Source organism: Tupaia chinensis, unplaced genomic scaffold, assembly GCF_000334495.1.
Source record: "Tupaia chinensis unplaced genomic scaffold, TupChi_1.0 Scaffold000101_1, whole genome shotgun sequence".
Lineage (NCBI taxonomy): Eukaryota > Metazoa > Chordata > Mammalia > Scandentia > Tupaiidae > Tupaia > Tupaia belangeri.
Genome location: NW_006159565.1, coordinates 2397047 through 2418802, shown reverse-complemented (window position 1 = coordinate 2418802; position 21756 = coordinate 2397047). Strand labels below are relative to the sequence as shown.

The 21756-nt window shown below is 39.7% G+C and overlaps 1 protein-coding gene across 2 annotated transcripts in view; it reads left to right on the top strand.

Moving 5' to 3' along the window:
* The window catches only part of RNF216 (ring finger protein 216), a 162210-nt gene that overhangs the window by 3711 nt on the left and 136743 nt on the right, over positions 1-21756 (top strand). The window contains exons 3-5 of one of the 2 annotated variants that reach the window (XM_027769995.1): positions 7242-7928; positions 9294-9370; positions 19485-19587. In XM_027769995.1, coding sequence (XP_027625796.1) covers positions 7242-7928; positions 9294-9370; positions 19485-19587 — 867 coding nt within the window. Of the gene's footprint in view, positions 1-7070; positions 7929-9293; positions 9371-19484; positions 19588-21756 lie in introns of both variants that reach the window. The other variant, XM_027769994.1, reaches the window with a different exon arrangement.

Genomic DNA, 21756 nt, shown 5'->3' with positions numbered 1-21756 from the left:
GTCCGGGACACGAACCACGGTCGACTACGTGGGAGTCCAGCGACATAGCCATTACGCTAACTGCTGGTTCCCTAGGTTTTTCATAGTATGCATTTTCCATGTACTTTTTGAAGACCCCTTATAATTATTATCACATACTGTCAGGTAGGACTTATCTCCCCTTATTGCCCCATATTTTTCAAAGTCATCTTGGATATTCTTACTCTTATATGAATTTCAGTCAGCTTTTCTAGTTGCAGAATAGATAAATTCAAAACAAATCTTACTATATTTATAGACGAGTGTCTTTCCATGATGTCTAGCCTTCTTTTATATTCCTCAGTCAGAGCATTTCAAATGTTTCTTAACATAGATTTTTTAAAAATTTATTTTCCTTGTTACTGTATTTTTTTTCTGTTGATTTTATAAGTGGTATCTTTCTTATTGTACCTTTGAGCAGTTTTTTACATTTAAAACTCTGTTGCCTTGGGGCTGGCAGGTGGTATGGTGGTTAGAAGCGTTGGACTCCCACATGTGTGACCACGATTTGAGTCCTGGAACTGGCGGCTTGCTTTCTCACTTTCGCTCTTGCTCTTGCTCTCACTCTGGCTCTCTGGTCAAATTAAAATAAATAAGTAAAGGAAGGAAGGAAGGAAGAAAGTTAAATGAAATAATTCTTTAAAAAAAGAAACAAAACTCTGTTGCCTTTATATTAGCTTTATGATCAGTCATCTTTTATTATCTGTAGTCTTTTTTTTTTTTTTTAAGTTGCCAGAGGGCATGTGTGTTCACAAGAGAATCCCCCAATGGGTTGTGGTCTCCATTTTGGGTGTATATGCATGTGTGTACCATGTTTTTAAAGCCACTGAGACTAAGATTCAAACCAAGATGGCTATGTGAGAGCTGGCTCCCTTAACTAGGCTATAGGGCCAACTGCTCTATTCATTTTTCAATCAATTATCTGCTCTATTGGCAAATGATACTTAGAATTTCTTTCTTTTCAATTTTTATTCTTTCTCCTCTCTAATTATATCGTGATAATTTCTCTAAAAATTTAATAGCAATGATCTATAACAGTAAGCATAGAAACAGCCAGGGCCTGGTGTTTAAGGCCACTGGATCACACATGCAGCCATGTGGTCTGAGTCTCAGACCCAGCATTTGAAAACACTCTGTTTATATGTGCGTGTGTGCCCAGATTCATGAAAGGAGGGAGAGAAATGGAGAAGGGAATTATTGTATGACCATTCTCATGAGGAATGCTTTTTTTGTTCTCTCTCTTTCTCTCTAGTAAGCACATGTACCCTTGGGCATATTTAAAACAACAAAAAACAAGAATAGCCACTGACATAAATGGGAATACTTTCAATTTTTCCTTCATTAAATGTGATGGTATTTTTTTGCTCGATGCACTATTTGTTTTAAAAATTACGTTATGGGGACCAGCAGATGGCATAATGGTTATGTTGCTGGACTCCCACATCGTCGACTGCGGTTCAAGTTTTAGACCTGGCAGCTTAAAACTCATGCTGGGAGCGTGTGCATATGTGCCCAAGACCCTGAAAAGAGACTGGAGGAAATGGGATTGCAGCATGGCCATCCCCCCAGGGGATGATTTCTCATTTTCTATCTCTCTGTCTCTCTGGCAAGCACACATGCCCTATAGCAGAAATCTCTCGAGAGGAAAAAAAAAGAAAAAGAAAGAAAATTATGTTACGGAAATAGCCATTCTACTTTTTTCCAATTTTTTCTTAAAAGTGAATGTGGAATTTTATCAGATTCAAATTCAGCATCTATAAATTATTGTATCATTTTTCCTCTTTTTTCTATTAATATGGCAAATTATTCCATTTCTGAAAAGGCTCCACTCGATCATTTTATTGTAATGTGATGGTAATGTGTCACAGGATACCACTTTCCAATATTTTATCTGGAGTTTTGTCCAGAGATCTTATAAGTGAGATTGTCTTTAAGGTTTGTGTATGTGCCTGTGCTATCCTTGACAGATTTATTTCTTAAGAGAGATTTTTTGCTAGAGGGCACATGCACTTGCCAGAGAGATAGAGGAAGACAAAGCGAGAAGTCACCGCCTGGGGGGATGGCCACATCATAGTCCCTTCTCCTTCATTCTCCTCTCAGGATTTTGGGCATGCGTGCACACATGCCTGGCTTGAGTTTCAAGCCTTCAGGTCCAGGACTCAAACTGAGGTTGGCCATGTGGGAGTCCAGAGATGTAACTATTATGCCATCTGCTGGTCCCATCCTTGGCAAACTTTTATAAACATGATCTTGACTTAATGAGAAGGGTTTTGAAGTTTCCTGTATTTCTCAGGTTTTCTATGTATTTTATAGAATTAAACAAAATAGTCTGTTCTTTTCTACTTTTTTCTGTGGTTTCTCTATTTTTCTTTCTTTCTATAGTTGCCCCTTGAACAACACAGGTTTAAACTGTACAGATCCATTTATATGTGGATTTTTTTCAGTGAATGTATTGAAAAGTTTTTTTGATTTATGACAATTAGGAAAAATAGTGTTGGAGAACTGCAACAAACAAAAAGATGTAGTATTAAATCATGACTGCATCAGATGAACTGTAGTACATTGTATACATTTTTAATGTTCTTATTTTTTTAAACATTCCATTACATACATTTTTTTTTTTTTAGAGGTTTTTGCTATAGGGCACATGTGCTCACCAGACAGACACAGAGAGACAGAAAGCGAGAAATCAACCCCCAGGGGGATGGCCACACCGCAATCTCTTCTCCTCTATTCTCCTCTCAGGATCTTGGGTGCACACGCGCCCGGTGTGAATTTAAGCCACCAGGTCCGGGACTCGAACTGCAGTTGACCACATGGGAGTCCAGCGACATAGCCACTATGTTAACTGCTGGTCCCTCCAGTTTATACTATTGATACTATAATAATTTTATAGTCACCTCGTATTGCTATTGCCATGAGCTCAAGTGTTGCAAGTGTCCTAAAACACTATGTGAAGGGCTGCTAGGTGGCATGATAGTTAAGGCTGCTGGACACTCCCACATGGCTGACCTGGGTTTGAGTCCTAGATCTGGTGGCTTGCTTTCTCACTTCCTTTCTCCCTCCCTCACACTGTCCCTTTCTGGACAAATTAAAATAAATAAATTAATTAAATTAAATTCTAAAAAAAACACTATGTGGAGCTAATCATTGCTGCATGAGCACTTTCTCTCTCCAATAAAATATCACAGTGAAAAGTGATTTCACAATTTCATGTTTAGTACAGTACCATAAACCTTTCATAATACCCTGGGACCTATATGAAGTACCACTAGTAATACGGGAAATGCTCCTGAAAATTGGAGAAAAGTCATGACACCACAAGAAAAAGTTAAATTGTTTGATATATACGTAGATTGAGGTCTGCAGCTATGGGTGTCTGGCATTTAAACAGTAGCTATTAGTAGTTAAGTTTTTGGGGAGTCACAAATTATACATAGATTTTTGATAATGTACACTGTGGTTAGGGATGCCAACCTGTGATGTTCAAGGGTCAGCTCTATTTGTGTTTTCCTCCCTTTTTCTTGACTTCTTTCTTTCTTTCTTTTTTTTTTTTTTTTTTTGAGAGGTTTTTTCACTATAGGGCGCGTGCGCTCGCCAGACAGAGACAGAAAGCGAGCAATCACCCCCCAGGGGGGATAGTCACACCACAATCCCTTCTCCTCCATTCTCCTCTCGGGATCTTGGGCACGCACACACATGTGCCCGGCGTGAGTTTTAAGCCACCAGGTCCAGGACGTGAACCGTAGTCGACTATGTGGGAGTCCAGTGACATAGCCATTACGCTAACTGCTGGTTCCCTTTCTTGACTTCTTGAGTTAACCATTATTTTTTCTCTTTTCTTTCCTCCCTGTTTTCCTTCCTCCTTTTTTACCAAAGAAATGGCTCAGATTTATTTCATAGTGCTAGCATTTTTTTTTTTACTGATTTCTGTGTTTATTTTTATTCCTTTTTTCTACTTAAGCATATTGGACATACTTCTCAGCATGGTCTTTTTACTGTTTTCTTGAGTTATTCATTCTTTGCTCATTCTTTTCTATTACTGTTCTAGTTACTTAATGCCATGTAATATATTAACCTAAAAGCTTAACTGGTTTAAAACAACTGCAATCATTGTATTATTGCTGTTGGCTTCAGTAGTAAGGAATTTGAAAAGGGCTCAACTAGGAACCAGCAGATGGTGTAATGGTTACATCACTGGACTTCTACGTAGTTGACTGGGTTTTGGGTCCTGGACCTGCAGCTTGAAACTCACTCCAGGCACGAGTGTGTATATGTCCAAGATCCTGAGAGGAGAATGGAAGAGAAGGGATTGCAGTGTGGCCATACCCCTTGAGGGGTGATTTCTTGCTTTCTGTCTTTCTCTTTCTCTGTCTCTCCAGCGAGTACATGCACCCTATAGCAAAAATCTCTCTTAAAAAAAAAAGAAGAAAGAAAAGGGCTCAGCTGGATGGTTTGGTTGTTATTTGTGCTGGTGCTGAGACAGTGGGGGACTAGAGCAACAGAGACTGGCAGGTATCACCCTCTTTAAGGCCTTTCTATGTGCTCACTCTCTCTCTCTCTCTCTCTCTCTTTTTTTTTTTTTTTTTTAAGATTTTTGCCATAGAGTGTATACACTCAACAGAGTAAGATAGGGGGAAAGTGAGAAATTATCCCCCAAGGGGGATGGCATGGATCACTATTTCATTCCTTCTTATACTGAATACGTACTGAATACTGAATAATATGTTCTTTCATATAGATATACAACATTTTGTTTATCTTCTCATTAGTTGATGGACATTTGGATTGTTTTTACTTTTTGACTGTTATGAATTATGAATGTTGCTTTAAGCATTAATTTATCAGTTTTTGTGTGAATGTATGTTTTTATTTTTGTTGGAATATACCTACAAGTATAATAGCTTAATCATAGGGTATCTCTATATTTAACCTAACAGACTGTTTTCACAGCAACTGCACCATTTTACATTTCTTCCAGTAGTATATAGGGATTCCAGTTTCTTCATATACTCCCCAACATATGTTATTATTTGTCTTTTTGGTTATAGCTACAGAGTGTGAAGTGGTGTCTCATTGAGAAATTTTTGTTGGTGGTGGTGTGATGGTTTTAAGTTTCTTTCTTCCTTGAGTGTGCTGGAGGGGAGTGGGGAAAGAAAAGGAGATGACACTGTCAACAAGGTCTTGGTACTGTTGTCCAGTAGCCAGCCTTGGATAGTGGGAATGCGTATGCCTGACATTCTTGGGGAGGTTTCCAGACATGAAGCCAGAACCCTCCCAGGTAGATCAGCCTTGGAGATTCATAATTTAACTACTGCAATATTGTTCAACCTCTCATTGTGGTTTTGATTTTCATTTCCATATGGCCAGTGATGTTGAACATCTTTTATATACTTATTGGTCATTTTTATGTCCTTTTTGGATTTTTAATATATTCTTTGGAGAAATTACAGTTTTTTAAAGAGGTTTTTGCCTTTAGGCACATACACTCACTAGATAGAGACAGAGATGGTGAGAGGGAAGGTAAGAAATCACTCTTGGGGATGGTGACACTGCAGTACCTTCTCCATTCTCCTCCTGGGATCTTGGGCACGCACACACACGTGCCTAGAGTGATTTTTTTTTTTTTTTGAGAGAGATTTTTGCTATAGGGAGTGTGCACTCACCAGAAAGACAGAGACAGAGAGACAGAAAGCAAGAAATCAGCCCCCCCGGGGGGATGGCCACGCTGCAATCCCTTCCTCTCCATTCTCCTTTTGGGACCTTGGGCATGCACGCACACGCACCCGGCATGAGTTTAAGCCACTGGGTCCAGGACTTGAACCACAGTCGACTACGTGGGAGTCCAGTGACAATAGCCATTACACTAACTGCTGATCTCCCTAGCATGATTTTTAAATGTGTTATCTTTTTATGTTGAGTCTCTATATTAAAACACTATACCTTTTTTCTTTTTAAAATTTTGCCAGAGGCACATGCTCTTGCTAGAGAGAGAAAGAGAAGGAAAGCAAGAAAGTACTCATGGGGGATAGTCATACTACAATCCCTTCTCCTCCATTTTTTTCCCTCCCTTTGGGATTTTGGGCATACATGTACACACACTCGGCATGATTTTCAAGCTACTAGCTTTGACACTCAACTATGTGTCACTCAACTAGATCATTCAGGATCTAGCTGCCTTTATCACCAGACTATGAGCTCCCCCCCCCCGCCTCTTTTATTTTGACCTGCGTATGTGCACTCACTAGAGAGAGAGAGAGCGGGAGAATGCACCCCCTAGTGAGCTGAAGTTAGGACACAATTTCTTCTCCGTTTCTTCATCCCACTGGGATGCTGGACACACACACACACACACACACACACACACACACACACATTCCCAACATGTTCCTCAAGCCACTGGGTCCAAGATTTGAACCACACAGTTGGCTATGTGGGATCCAGCTCCCTTGACTGTTAGGCCATGGGGCCAGCCTTATATTGTCTTGTTTTAATTTTCATTTTGCTAATTACTAAAGAGATTTAAATTATTTTTTAAAAATGAATTAGTTTATTCAACTTTATTTATTTATTTTTATGTGACCAGAGATGGACAGAGAGTGAGAGAGAGGTAAAGTGAGAAAGCAAGTTACCAGGTCTAGAACTTGAACCACAGTTGGCCATGTGGGAGTCCAGCGCCCTTAACCACCATGCCACCTGCCAGCCCCAGAGATTTAAATTCTTTTCATATGTTTATTGGACATTTCTTATTCCCCTACTGTGTTAGCATCCTTTCATTATTTCATCAATTATGCAGTTATTTTGTTTGTTTTAGTGGTCTCAGAGGTAGGTTAAACTGTAATTCAACTATAACTTAAGCTGTAGTTTGTGAATGGCTGTTTTGATTCTTACAGATACTATAGTGTCGAATTTCAATGTTAAAGTAAATATGGAGAACGGAAACCTCTGTTTTTCCTTCTTTTCTGTTCTGTCTCAGAAGCTCAATGTAAGTACATATGGAGGCATAGGCATAGGAAAAAATGAATTATTATTAAAATTTCATTTTTTCTTAGACAAATAAACCTCAGACATCACGACCCAATCTCATCAAACCAGCTGCCCAGTGGCAAGATCTGAAAAGATTGGGAGAAGAAAGGCCTAAAAAGTCTAGAGCAGCATTTGAATCAGATAAGCGCAGCTATTTTTCAGTGTGTAACAACCCATTATTTGATTCCGGGGCACAGGATGATTCTGAGGATGACTATGGAGAATTTCTGGATCTTGGGCCTCCTGGAGTCTCTGAATTCACTAAGTCAAGTGGCCAAACAGAAAGAGAACCCAAACCTGGACCAAGTCATAACCAAACAGCAAATGACATCATCAACCCCAGATCAGAGCCAAAAGTCATTATCTTGGAAGAAGCTAACCTTCATTTTCCAGAAAGTGATCCTTTGGAAATTCAGAACCAGTCATCTGAAGACTCAGAGGCAGAGCTTTCATCAAATCTTGGAGAGTCAACTGCTATGGTTGATGATCAAGCCATCGAAGAAGATTGCTGGTTAGATCATCCTTACTTCCAGTCTCTAAACCAACAGCCCCGTGAGGTAACAAACCAGGTTGTTCCTCAGGAGCGGCAGTCTGTAGGAGAACTGGGCCCCTTTTTGTTTCAGCATGAACTACAAGGGCCAGCGTTTCCAAGGCCAGCTTTTCCAAGACCAGAACCCCAGCAGGATGGGATCCCAGGCCCCTCTTCTCCTCAGCCTGCTCATCCTCTAGGAGAGCTTGAAGACCAACAGTTAGCAATAGATGATGAAGAACCAGGTCCAGCCTTTCCACTGCATAGATCTCAGGAACCAAATTTGGAAAACATTTGGGGACAAGAAGCTGCTGAAGTAGATCAAGAACTCATTGCACTACTAGTGAAAGAAACAGTAAGTTTTATTTATATTTTATCAAGCAAATTATTTTTGATATATATATATATATAGTTTTCTTTCATCGCCAAAAAAAGAAAAGTTGTGTATGTGGTCTTCATTTCCATAAGAAGTATGTATTATAGAGGGACTAACAAGTGGCATAGTAGTTATGCCCCACATGGTCGACTGCTGTTCGAGTCCCAGACTCAGGGGCTTCAAACTCGTACTAGGCACGTGTGCATGCTTGCCCAAGATCTCAGGAGGAGAATGGAGGAGAAAGGATTGCAGCATGGCCATTCCCCCGGGGGGTGATTTCTCGCTTTCTATCTGTCTCTCTCTGGTGAGCACACATACTCTGTAACAACCCCCCACCACCACCAAAAAAAAAGAAGTATATATTGTATATATAGAGAATAGAAGAAAAAAAAAACTGTGAAGACATGAAGATGGAATTAGGATTCTTCATCTGTACTTAACCCTCCAGGAAGCCCTCTGAGATTCTATCTGCATCTCATGGTACCTTGCTACTGTCATATGTACAGTCCTTACAGTTTCTTTAAGGGCCTTGAGTTCACTCGAAAATCAAACACTTGAGCACATTTATTTGTATTACTTAGCTGCTGTCTAATATGGTAGCCACTAGCTTCATGTGGCAATTTATATTAATTGTATTACAGTTAAATAAGTTTACAGTTAAACAAATTCACTTTCCTGTGGTACCAATCACATGTGCTTTAATTGCCACATGGGGCTAGCAGTTAACTTATTAGGAAGCATAGAATAGAACTTTTCCATTATCATACAAAGGTCTATTTGATAGTACGATTATAATGAGTAACACAGAGATTTATGTGCATAATTGGCTGCTGTTGGTCTTTAAATAAGTCTTAACCCTACTTCCCAGACTTTTTTCATTTGGCCCACTAGGTTTTATGCTCCTTAAGGGTGGACATGGTATTATACCTTGTTTTTGGACAGCCTTTGCTTGGGCAGCAGTGCTCTACATTTGTTGAAATAATGAAGAATGAATTTCCAAAATAGGGCCAGAGGACCAGATGTTGTAAAGGGATCTTTGTGGACTTCCTCTTCTGTGTAAACTGATGAATCCATGAACTTAGTATTGAATTTTAAACCACACACAGACCTATTTTATTAGGCCCTTTCTAGTTTTTAGTCATTGTGTATGTGAAGGGACTTCACAAATGTTCATGGAAAAAGTAATTAAAATAAGAATTTTTTGAAATCCATACATAGTTTTTCATAATAATGCATTTTCCATAACCTTTTCAAAGATCCCCTCATTTTTGCAATCTGATTTTTATTGCCATTTGAAACCATTCTAGTGAATGAAATATAAATAATGTCCTTATTCCTTTCTAGGAAGCAAGATTTCCAGATGTAGCAAATGGGTACATTGAGGAAATAATTCATCTAAAGAATTACTATGATTTGAATGTGTAAGTATAATATTATGCATATTTTTTCTTTTTTTTTGGAGAGGTTTTTGCTATAGGGCACGTACACTCACCAGACAGAGAGAGACAGACAGACAGATAGAAAGTGAGAAATCACCCCCCAGGGGGGATGGCCACACCGCAGTCCCTTCTCCTCCATTCTCCTCTCGGGATCTTGGACACGCACGCACATGCACCCGGCGTGAGTTTAAGCCACCAGGTACGGGACTCGAACCATGGTCGCCTACGTGGGAGTCCAGTGACATAGCCATTATGCTATCTGCTGGTCTCTGTATTTTTTCATTTTTAAATTTTGTCAGAGAGTGCAAGCATTCACCAGAGACAAACAGACAGAAGGAAAGAGAGCAAGTATGCCCCTGTAGGGCAGGGTCATGCTGCAGTTCTTTCACCTCTCCATTCTGTGGGAATTTAGGGTACACGTACACATATGCCCAGCATATTCTTCAAGCTGCCAGGGCCAAGATTCAAACCATGTGGAATCCAGCTCCCTTAACCACCAGGCTATGGGACTGTCTTTTTTTTCTTTTTCTTTTCCCTTTTTTAGGTGATGTATATGTATGTGTGTATATATATATATATATTAAGTATACTCACATTGTCATACATCCATCACCACTATACATCTTTTTTATCTTTGTAAATTAAAACTTTGACTTTAATTCTCAGTTCCCTCCTTTCCCATATTCTGGCATCTGTCCTTTTTTTTGTCTCTGGGAGATCATGTAAGTGAAATCATACTATATAGAGTACAGATTGTATCTGGCCAAGTACAGATTGGTGATATTTGGTAATCCTATAAATTGTATAGCCATTATCATTATCTTTCTCCTCTCTTGTATAACTTCTCTTTTCCTCCAACTTCCATGTCTCTCAATCTGTGTTTTTGCCTCTCAGATGCATTTCAGACAATTTCTTTTAAAGAATTATTTATTTTATCTTATCATTATTACTATTATTATATTTTACTTTGCTATAGGGCACATGCATTTATCAGAGAGAGAAAGTGAGGAAGTAAGCCACCAGGTCCAGGATTTGAATCACGGTCAGCCATGTGGGAGTCCAGTGCCTTTAGTACTATGCCACCTGCTGGCCTCCAGACAGTTTCTTTAGAACTGTCTTCTAGCTCTTAATTAAAAACATATCTACTATGTACTTAATTTCAATGATTATATTTTATCCATTTTTAGTATTTTTTATTTTTTAGCACTCTTGGTTATTTTTCTAGTGTTTCCTTTACCTATATATTTTTTTTAAGAATAATTTTATTTAACTTTATTTATTTATTTTAATTTGGCCAGTGAAAGAGTGAGAGAGAGAGAAAGTGAGAAAGCAAGCTGCCAGTCTAGGACTTGAACCACGGTTGGCCACATGAGAGTCCAGCACCCTTAACCACCATGCCACGTCTAGCCCCCTTACCCACCATGCCCCCTCCCTGCCCCTCTTTTTTTTTTTTTTAGGAGAGATTTTTTGCTATGTAGCATGTGTGCTAGCTGGAGAGACAGAAATCATCCTTTAGGGCGCATGACCATGCTGCAGTCTCTTCTCCATTTTCCTCTTGGGATTTTGGGTACACACACATATGCATGCACATGCACCCAGTGTGAGCTTTAAGCCACCGGGTTCAGGACTTGAACCACAGTCAACTACATGGAAGTCTGGTGACATAACCATTATTCCATTTGCTGGTCCCTACCTATGTTTTTATTCCTTTTATTTTAGCTGTGATAAACACATCCTTGTGTTCTAAGTGTGATTCTTCTAATTGAAGGTAACCACAACTCTTAGTCTGTTTGTGCTTTGGTTTTTTGTGTATTTTGTAAGTTTAAGTTCATTTCTTGATGTCTTAGTAGAATTGGTTTCTTGAGAGGATTTGCTTTTGCATTTGTCAGATGCCCAGGGGCCATGTCAGTCTAAGATTATTTTAAGTTTTTATCTTGAAGTTTTTGGTTCACCCCAGTAGTGAAAACTCAGTCTTGAATGAGTACTAGGTCAGTTTTAGAAATAATCAGGGTTTCATTTTCCTTCTACTCAGCATCAGAGTGTCAAGGTATGCTATGCTATGTAAAAGCAAGGGCTCCTCAAGTATATTAGGATCAACAAAACCCCCAGGGGAGACTCTTGCTTCTAATATGTCTACCTTACATCTCTAGACTATTATTTTCACTTGAATTTGGGCCACTGAAAATTCCATTCAAACTTCCCAACTTATTGATGTACTTCTAAAAGTATTTGTTTTAGTAACTCATTCAACATTTTTCAATGAGAGAGTCTCCTTGGGTATTTAATAGTCCATACTGCTGGAAAAGCAAGCCATTTTATTACTTTACATGCCACTTAGCCACTCTCCTCAAACCTTTTCTCCACATTCCTGATTTTTTTAAAGAATTATTTTATTTAATTTTTAATTTATCTATTTTAATTTGACCAGAGAGGGACAGAGAAAAAGAGAGACAGAGAGCGAAAGTGAGAAAGCAAGCTGCCAGGTCCAGGACTAACCTCAGTTGGCCATGTGGGAGTCCAGTGCCCCTTAACCACTATGCCACCTGCTGGCAAGGAGAACTCTGAGTTTTGGATCAGATCAAGCATGAGATCGTATAAAGAGATGGGTAGATCTGAGTCTGACAGGCTTCCTCACTGCCTCATCCTAGGGTGCATATATTAGTGTAAAGCTAAACTTGTTTCTGTAGAAGGGAAGCCTTGTCCTTAGTTATCTATACCACTGAATATCTTTTTTTTTTTTTGGAGAGGTTTTTGCTATAGGGCATGTGTGCTCGCCAGACAGACAGAGAGAGACATAGAGACAGAAAGCGAGAAATCACCCCCCAAGGGGATGGCCACGCTGCAATCCCTTCTCCTCCATTCTCCTCTCAGGATCATGGGCATGCACGCACACGCCCCCGGCATGAGTTTTAAGCCACCAGGTCCAGGATGCAAACCGCGGTCAACTACGTGGGAGTCCAGCAACATAGCTGTTACGCTAACTGCTGGTCCTACCACTGAATATCATTTAACCTACAGGATAGTTCCATTGGCTTCTGATTTCTGCCATATGGAATTGACATCTTGCCACATTTTAATATGTGAAGTTCTTTTTTCTTTTTTTTTTTTTCTTGAAGAGGTTTCTGCTATAGAGTGTGTGCATTTGCCAGAAAGACATAGAGAGACAGAGACACAGAAAGCAAAAAATCTCTCCCCAGAGGGATGGCCATGCCACAGTCCCTTCTCCTTCATTCTCCTCTTGGGATCTTGGGCACGCACGCACACGTGCCCAATGTGAGTTTAAGCCACTGGGTCCAGGACTTGAACCATGGTCGGCTACATGGTAGTCCAGCAACATAGCCATTACGCCAACTGCTGGTCCTGATATGTAAAGTTCTTAATATTGGTCTTCATTTGTTTTTTCTTTATTTTACATTCATTCACTGTACATCATCACAGCATATAAAATGAGATTTCCCATCCAGAATACACTGTATATTGGCTTAATAGTATTACTATACATGTTGTCATCAACAAATAGTTTTTCCTTTCTTGTTTCTTACATATTTTGCATTCCCCCCCCCCCCGATTCCTTACTTACCTTCTGCCATTTCCCACCCTCCTCCCACACTGTCTCTGGTATCTATAGTTGCTTTCCATCACTTTTTTTTTTTCACATTTTATTGATATACAAAAAATAATTTTTTTTTTTTTTTTGGAGACGTTTTTGCTATAGGGTGTGTGCGCTCACCAGAAAGAGAGAGACAGAGAGACAAAAAACGAGAAATCACTCCTCCGGGGATGGTCACACTGCAGTCCCTTCTTCTCCCCATTCTCCTCTTGGGATCTTGGGCACACACGCACATGCGGCATGAGTTTAAGCCACTGCATCTGGAACTCCAAACCACGATGGACTACATAGGAGTCCAGTGACGTAGCCATTACACCATCTGCTGGTCCCTGATATACAAAAAATCTTAATTAAATACTTTCAGTACCAAGTTCAACTTATATATACATATCTGTGGATACATGTCTGACTTTAGGCATAAAAACTTAATGAATAGAATGAACATACTATAAAGTAGCACCTAGCTGAGGCTATATAGCTTACTGTGGTCATTAAATAGGTATTTTTTATGTATTTTTTAATTTGGAGAAAAGCAGTTTTAGCTTTAATAAATCAAAATTTCAAAATGTTAAGAGAAAATTTGCTTAAGGTTTAAAGCCACGAAAAAGGTTAGGATTCTATTCAGATAGTTCGTAGATGAATTTATCAGTAGCTCAAGAGAAGACAGAAAACAAAGCATAGGTGAAAGTCAGTCATGTTTTAATCAGAAGTTGTAATTTCTATTTCACCAGTTTAGTCTCATGCATTTAATCTCTCTTCTGTTTTCGTCCGATCTTTTTGTTTAAATTCTGAAAGTTAACATGCAATTTCGAACTTGTCCCTACCAATAAGTTGGTTATTTTTTGGTCTTATTTCTGTGTTTCTGTCTTTAGTTTTCCTGATATAGCACTTCCTTCAGAACTTCTTGGAGAGCTGGACTGGTGCTGGTAAATTTTTTCAGGTTTTGTTTATCTGAGAATGTTTTTGTCTTCCCATACGAAGGATAATCTTGCTGAGTATAGAATTCTTGATTGAAATTGTTTTTCACTCAACACTTTGAATGTATTTTCCCATTTTTACATCGCTTCCAATGAGAGGTCCACTGTTAATCTCATGGGATATCCTTTGTAAGTAACTTGATGTTTTTCTTTTCCCAATTTTAGAATCTTGTCTTTGTGGTTTTGGTGAATCTGGCTATGATGTGCCTTGGATAAGATTTTCTTGGGTTGATTCTAGGTGGGGTCCTTTGTATTTCTTAGGTCTGGATATTTGAACCCCTATCTGCTTTTAATACTTTCAAGGGAGGTTTTGATTTCCTGTATTATATCTTTTGTTTCTGACAGTTTCATTTCATTCTTTTTTATGGTGTGTATTTCCTCTTTCAACTTGTGCAAGAACTTCCACAACTCCTGGAACTCGTTAATTTTTTCTCCTGCATCTTCTGGAATTCGTTGTCTCTCTTCTCTTGCATCTCTGTTAGCTTTGTCACTATGAATATTCTGAATTCTTTATCTGACATTTCCACGAGTTCCATTGTACAATCTGTGCATGAGTTACTGTTCTTTTCCCTTGTGGGGGAGATATTTTCTTTGTTTCTCATATTTCTTACACCTCTGTGGTGGTTTTTGGTCATCTAATGAATTATATGTTTCTTCCTAATTTCTTGTAGGTAAATCTAAGCATTCAGAGGTGGGCAGGAGGAGGTGATCTACAATCTCTCTGCAGTTCTGTTTTTCTCCCTTTGTGTAGCAGATTCAGTGGGAATTGAGGATTATTTTGACCCTAATAGTAATCAGATGTTTGGCTCCTGTGCACCTAAACCTATCTAGACAATCAGTGTGTGGAAGGCTGAGCAGCAAAGTTATAAAGGTAAAAGAAAAAGGGAAAGAAAAGGAAACAAAGAATAAGAAAAAGAAGAAATAAAAGAGAAAAAGGCAAAAACAAAATGGAAACTGCTTGGCGTGCATCTGCACTGTGTGAAAGAAAGGTCACAGCTCAAATGTAGATGACTTTTCAAGGGCCTGTGCTTCCTATCTGAGAGTGGAGAAAGGTGAGAATTAGCAAGATAAAGGAGAAAGACAGCTAATCAGTGCTTTTCATTAAAAATTAAAAAAACAAAAATTAAAGAGTGACAGGCAGAAATAGGGAGAGACAGAGAGAAGAATACAGAGGGTACCCTACCAGGCTGGTGGATCTTGGGTTCTGGAGGGTGAAGTCTGAGCAGAAATTCTTTAGTTGTCTTAGCCCTTGAAAAGGTTTGGTCACAGCTCAAATGTAGTTCTTAATATTGTTGATAATAAAAAATAAATTGGGGAAAAGAATTATGGTATTTAACTTTATTTATTTTTATTTTACCAGAGAAGGACAGAGAGAAAAAGTAAGAGAACAAAAGAGCAAGCCTCTAGGTCCAGGATTTGAACTGCATTTAGCCATGTGGGAATCCATTGCCCTTAACCACCATGCCACCTGCTGGCCCCAAAAGTAGAAGATTTTAAAGGATTAAGTTTCTTTTTTTTTTTCAGTTGCCAAAGGGCGCAGGTGCTCTCCAGAGGGAGAGAGAGAAAAAAAAAAACTTGCCTGTGAGGCATGGTCACACTACAATCCCTTCTCTGTTTCTCCATCTTGTCAGGATTTAAGGCACACATGCCCAGTGTGTTTTTCAAGCTCCTGGGTCTGAGACTCAAAAAGCTATCAGCCATGTAGCTGTCGGCCATGTAGCTGTTGGCCATGTGAATCTGTCTCCTTTAATTAGTAGGCTGTGGAGCTGCCCTAAAGGATAAGATTTTTTTTTAATTATTTTATTTTGCTTTATTATTAATTTATTTAATTTGACCAAAGAGGGACGGAGAGAGACAGACAGAGAGGGAAAGTGAGAAAGCATGTTGCCAGGTTCAGGACTTAAACCATGGTCAGCCATGTGGGAGTCCAGTGCCCTTAACTACCATGCCACCGGCTGGCCCAGCCTCAAGGATAAGATTTTGTTTTATTATTTATTTAATTTTATTTATTCACTCATTTATTTTAATTTGACCAGAGAGAGACATAGAGAAGGAAAGAGAGGAAAAGTGAGAAAGAAAGCCACCAGGTCCGGGACACGAACCGTGGTCGGCCATATGGGAGTGTCCAGTACCTTAACCACCATGTCACCTGCTGGTCCCAAAGGATAAGATTTTTAAAAATAGAAATCTTCCATGTGTCCCACTAGAACACCACTGACTTGACTCATGAGTGGCCGTTCTATCAAAGATCATTCTTTTTTATGTGACCTTTTTATTTTTCCCAAATTCTGGTATCCAACAGTTTATTAGCCTTGGAGGCCAACAGGTGGCGTGGTGGTTAAGGCAGCTGGACTCCCACATGACTGACTGTGGTTCCAATTCTGGACCTGGCAGCTTGCTTTCTCACTTTCCTTCTCTGTCTCTGGTCAACTTCAAAAAAATAAAGTAAAATAATAACAATGAATAAAATTAAATACAATAATTCTTTTAAAAAAAATTTATTAGCCTTGGTAGCCACCGTTACCAGAAAATTGCAAAGCAATTTGAAAGACAGGAGCTATCCCATAAATGGTTTGTGATTACTTTGGTCATGTACTTATAAGAAGTTGTTTGAAACTCCAAGCCTTTTCCCACAGCTACAGGATTCTTAATGGTGGCTAATTCTCAGATCCGCCTTCAGAGATCTATATTAACTTATAGTGCACACTAGATTATTCCAGGGCAAAGAATCATTATGAATGACAGTGGTTTTAAAGGAAAATGTGTTCAGAATTCCTGACTAGGAGTGTCTCTCCTTTTGCTATAACAGTAATAGGAAAAGAGTTTTTCCCTCTCTGGTCTCTAGCACTGTGTGCTGTAGACTTTACAGGCTATGGTGATAGGCAGAGGAGAATTTACAGACATGAAGCACATGAGACTCCTTGATATGGTGAAAAGAGGGGTTATGGAGATGTTACCCACCACTGGGCACAGGAAGAGAGAAGGCTTTGTGAAAGGGCCCAGGCTGAGAACTTTGGTGGAGTTGCAGCATATGCATGCCTCTCCATTTTCCAGTCTCCAATCATTAGCTCCCAGGTGAGAAAAGGAATGGGAATGGGCATTTTCCTCTACCCTCTTCCTGCTGGACCTTACTACTATAGGCCCCATTGTTGACATTGGACAAGAGAGAACTGGGAAGATGGGAGTCAGAAGGAGGGGGTTGAGTCATGCTGTGATGCAGGAGCAAAGGAAAGAAGGAAGATAAAAAGAGTACCCAGTTGCCCCCTTAGTTAAGCAGCTTTCTTGAGTTTGCCTACTATAGTACCCCACCTATGCTGTTCTCACTACTGTGAAGGCATCCCAGGTTTAGGTGGGTGACTGATTTAACAGTGTTATAGGGTGAAGAGCCTGAGTAGTTAACTTTTTTTTTTTTTGGAGAGATTTTCACTATAGGGCACGTGCGCTCGCCAGACAGACAGATAGAGACATAGAGACAGAAAGCGAGAAATCACCCCCCAGGGGGGATGGTCACGCCGCAATCCCTTCTCCTCCATTCTCCTCTCGGGATCTTGGGCACGCACACACATGCGCCCAGCGTGAGTTTTAAGCCACGAACCGCAGTCGACTACGACATAGCCATTACGCTAACTGCTGGTTCCCGAGTAGTTAACTTGTGTTAAGTCAGTGGTGATACATCAGCATTATCTGTTTCTATCTTTTTGAAGTACGTCATAATAGACAAGGTAATGGTTTTGGTGTAAAGAGAATTTGTTCATAAGAAAACATGGTCTGGGGACCAGCAGATGGCATAATGGTTACATCACTGAACTCCCATGTAGTTGACCATAGTTCAAGTCCCAGCCCCAATGGCTTAAAACTCATGCCAGGTGCATGTTGTGTGCGTGCCCAGAATCCCAAGAGAATGAAGGAGAAGGGGTTGCAGTGTGATCATCCCTGCTGGGGAGGGGAGTGATTTCTCACTACTGTCTCTGTCTCTCCAGCGAGTGCACACTCCCTATAGCAGAAATCTCTCTCAAAGAAAATGTGGTCTGTTCATCAGTACTTTAGTTAATAACTAAGTAAACTGAGTACAACTCAGTTGGCTCATACATACTTAAATTACTATAGGTACCAAAAAGTATTAACGAATCAACAAATGTCCATTTTTTACTAACTCTTTAATTCTTCTGTAGGGCGCGTGCACTTGCCAGGGAGAGAGAAAGCAAGGGAATGGCTGCCACAATCCCTTCTCATTTCCTTGGAATTTGGAGCACACATATATGCACAGTGTGATTTTCCAAGCCTCCAGATCAGAACCTAGCAGGTGGCCATGTGGGATCCAGCACCTTTATCTTCCTGCTGTTTTTTTTCCCTATTTATGAACTCTTTCAGCAAAAATAACTTTTAGATGAAAAATGTGAATACACATTTCCCCACCTTTTATTTGTTGATAGTTTTCTTAGCAAACAGCTACTTTTCTTATAAATTCTCCATGTAGTTTAACCAGTAATAATTTCTGTGACTTAATTACATTGAAACCTACCCCATAGGGAAAGTTAAGAGGAATTTACATCGATTAGCGTGTACATTGCTTTTGGTACCAGCAGATGGCGTAATGGTTACATTGCTGGACTCCCATGTAGTCGACTGAGGTTAAAGTCCTGGACTTGGCAGCTTATAACTCAGGTTGGGCATGTGAGTATGTGTGCCCAAAATCCCAAGAGGAGAATGGAGGAGAAGGCATTGTGGTGTGGTGGCCATCCCCCTTGGGAAGTGATTTCTCACTTTCTGTCTCTCTGCCAAGCACACAGAGGTTTTTTTTCTTAAAAACCTCTCTTAAGAAAAAGAACGAGACTAGCAGGTGGTGTGGTTGAAGCACTGGACACTCCCACGTGGCCCACTACAGTTCGAGTCCCAGACCTGGTGACTTGCTTTCTCACTTTCTCTGTGTGTCTCTCTCTGGTCAAATTAGAATAAATGAATGAGTGAATAAATAAATAATTCTTTTTTTAAGAAAAGAATGTACATTGCTTTTTAGGCTAGCAAACAAAAATAGAAATTCATTGTAGTTTTTAAATTTTTATTTATTAGTGAGATTTTTGCTATAGGGTACATATGCTTGCCAGAGAGACAGAAACTCTGAGACAGGGAGACAGAAAGCGAGAAATCACCCCCAAGAGGGGATGGCCATGCCACAATCCCTTCTCCATTCTCCTCTCGGGATTTTGCACACGCACCCACGTGCACCCAGCATCAGTTTGAAACCACTGAACTCAGGACTCGAACCATGGTCAACTATGTGGGAGTCCAGCGATGTAACCATAACAGCATCTGTTGGTTCCCCCAGTGTAATTGTTTCTTGTTTATTGAATTGTTTAGTTTTTCGTGGCTGCAGACATCTTAATATCTTGATCGGCCAGTAATTTGTAATTTGTAACTAGGGATTTTATTTCTCAAATACTGCATTTGAATCAGTGAACAGATAAGGAGTTTGGAAGCAGTATAAAAGTAACCACATTTCCTTTTGCAGACTTTGTAATTTTCTTCTGGAAAATCCAGATTATCCAAAGAGAGAAGATAGAATTGTTATAAACCCCAGTAGCAGCCTGCTTGCCAGTCAAGATGAAGCAAAGGCAAGTTTGGGGCTTTTGTTTTACATTCACTATCTGAAAATACAGTACTTTTTTTTTTTTTCTTTATGGGAAGAATGTACTTTGTCAGGCAACTAATAATAAAGACTGCGGGGAGGTTTTGGGGGAGGATCAATAAGATTTCTGAATATATTTATACTTCAGTGGGATCTATCAGTCTGAGCTAATTTGAATTCTGTATTAAACTCCTGTCTTATGTTATAACTCTTATGTTGGCTTTCTCACAAAAATAAACAGATCCTCCATATCTTTAATCTTACACAGTATATATATTCTTAAAATGAAACAAGAATTGGCCAGGTTTTTTTTTTTTTTTTTGCCATAGGGCATGTGCGCTCACCAGAGAGAGAGAGAGAGAGAGAAATCACCCCCCAGGGGGATGGCCATGCCACAGTTCCTTCTCCTCTGTTCTTGTCTCAGAATTTTGAACATGGGACGTGGAAGTGCCTGGTACTGATTTTCAAGTTGCCAGTTCCAAGACCCAAACTGTGGTTGGCCGTGTGGGAATCCAGCACCTTAACCACCACACCACTTGCTGGCCCTGGCCAGGATTCTTGATATCATTTTAGCTTTTAAACATTTAATGAAAAATTTTCAAACATACAGAAAGTTGAAATATTTTACATTGATCACCTATAAACCCACCACCCAAGTACTACTAAAAAGTTAACTGTTGTACTGTATCCACTTGATTGCACATCTTTCTTATACTTCATTTCATTACATGCATTTCAAAGTAAATTGGAAAAAACATCAATATACTTCCCTGTAAATATTTTAGCATGCAGATCACTAGCTAAAGTTTAATATCTCTTTATAGTTTTTTCTTTGATATAAAATTTGAATATAATGCATACACATGTTTAACCAAATCTGTTATCAAAATGTAAACCATTTGTTTTTTTTTTTAACTTTAGTCATGGAGCCAACAGGTGGCATAATGGTTAAGGTGCCAGACTCCCACAAGGCCTACCATGGTTCAAGTCTCAAACCTGGCAGCTTGCTTTCTCATTTTCCCTCTTTCTCTCTCTTTTTCCCTCTGATCAGATTTTTAAAAAATAATTTTTTTTCTTTTTTTTTTTTTTTTGGAGAGTTTTTTTTGCTATAGGGCGCGTGCACTCACCAGACAGACAGAGGCAGAGAGACAGAAAGCAAGAAATCACCCCCTAGGGGGGATGGCCACACCGCAATCCCTTCTCCTCCATCCTCCTCTCAGGATCTTGGGCACGCACACACCCGTGCCCAGCATTGAGTTTTAAGCCACTGGGTCCGGGACGTGAACCGTGGTCGACTACGTGGGAGTCCAGCGACATAGCCATTACCCTAACTGCTGGTCCCAAAAAATAATAAATTCTTAAAATAATGTTTTTTTAAAAAGTAATAATAAAAATTAAATAAAACTCTAATCATTATTTTCATTTGTGATCCAAACTAGCATTTAGTATGTTATATGGTAAAGGAACTTATAATTCAGAATTAACTTTATTTAGAGCTATTGCTTGATGCTCCTACTCCCCACAGATTTTTTTTTTTTTTTTTTTTTTGAGAGGTTTTCACTATAGGGCGCGTGAGACAGAAAGCGAGAAATCACCCCCCAGGGGGGATGGTCACGCCGCAATCCCTTCTCCTCCATTCTCCTCTTGGGATCTTGGGCATCTCCCCTCGGGATCTTGGGTACACGTGCACACATGCCTAGTGTGAGTTTAACCCACCGGGCCCAGGATTTGAACCGTGGTCAACTATATGGAAGTCCAGCAACATAGCCATTATACCAACTGCTGGTCCCTTTAAAGAATTATTTTTATTCAGCTTTTATTGACTTATTCATTTTAATTTGACCAGAGAGGGACAAACAGAGAAAAAGTAAGAAAGCAGGCCCCTGGGTCTGGGACTCGAACTGCGGTCGGCCATGTGGTAGTCCAGCGCTCTTAACTACCATGCCACTTGCTGGCCTCAGATTTTTCTTTTTTTTTTTTTTTGGAGAGATTTTCACTGTAGAGCACGTGCGCTCGCCAGACAGACAGAGACATAGAGACAGAAAGAGAGAAATCACCCCCCAGGGTGGATGGTCATGCCGCAGTCCCTTCTCCTCCATTCTCCTCTTGGGATCCTGGACACACATGCACACGTGCCTGGCATGAGTTTAAGCCA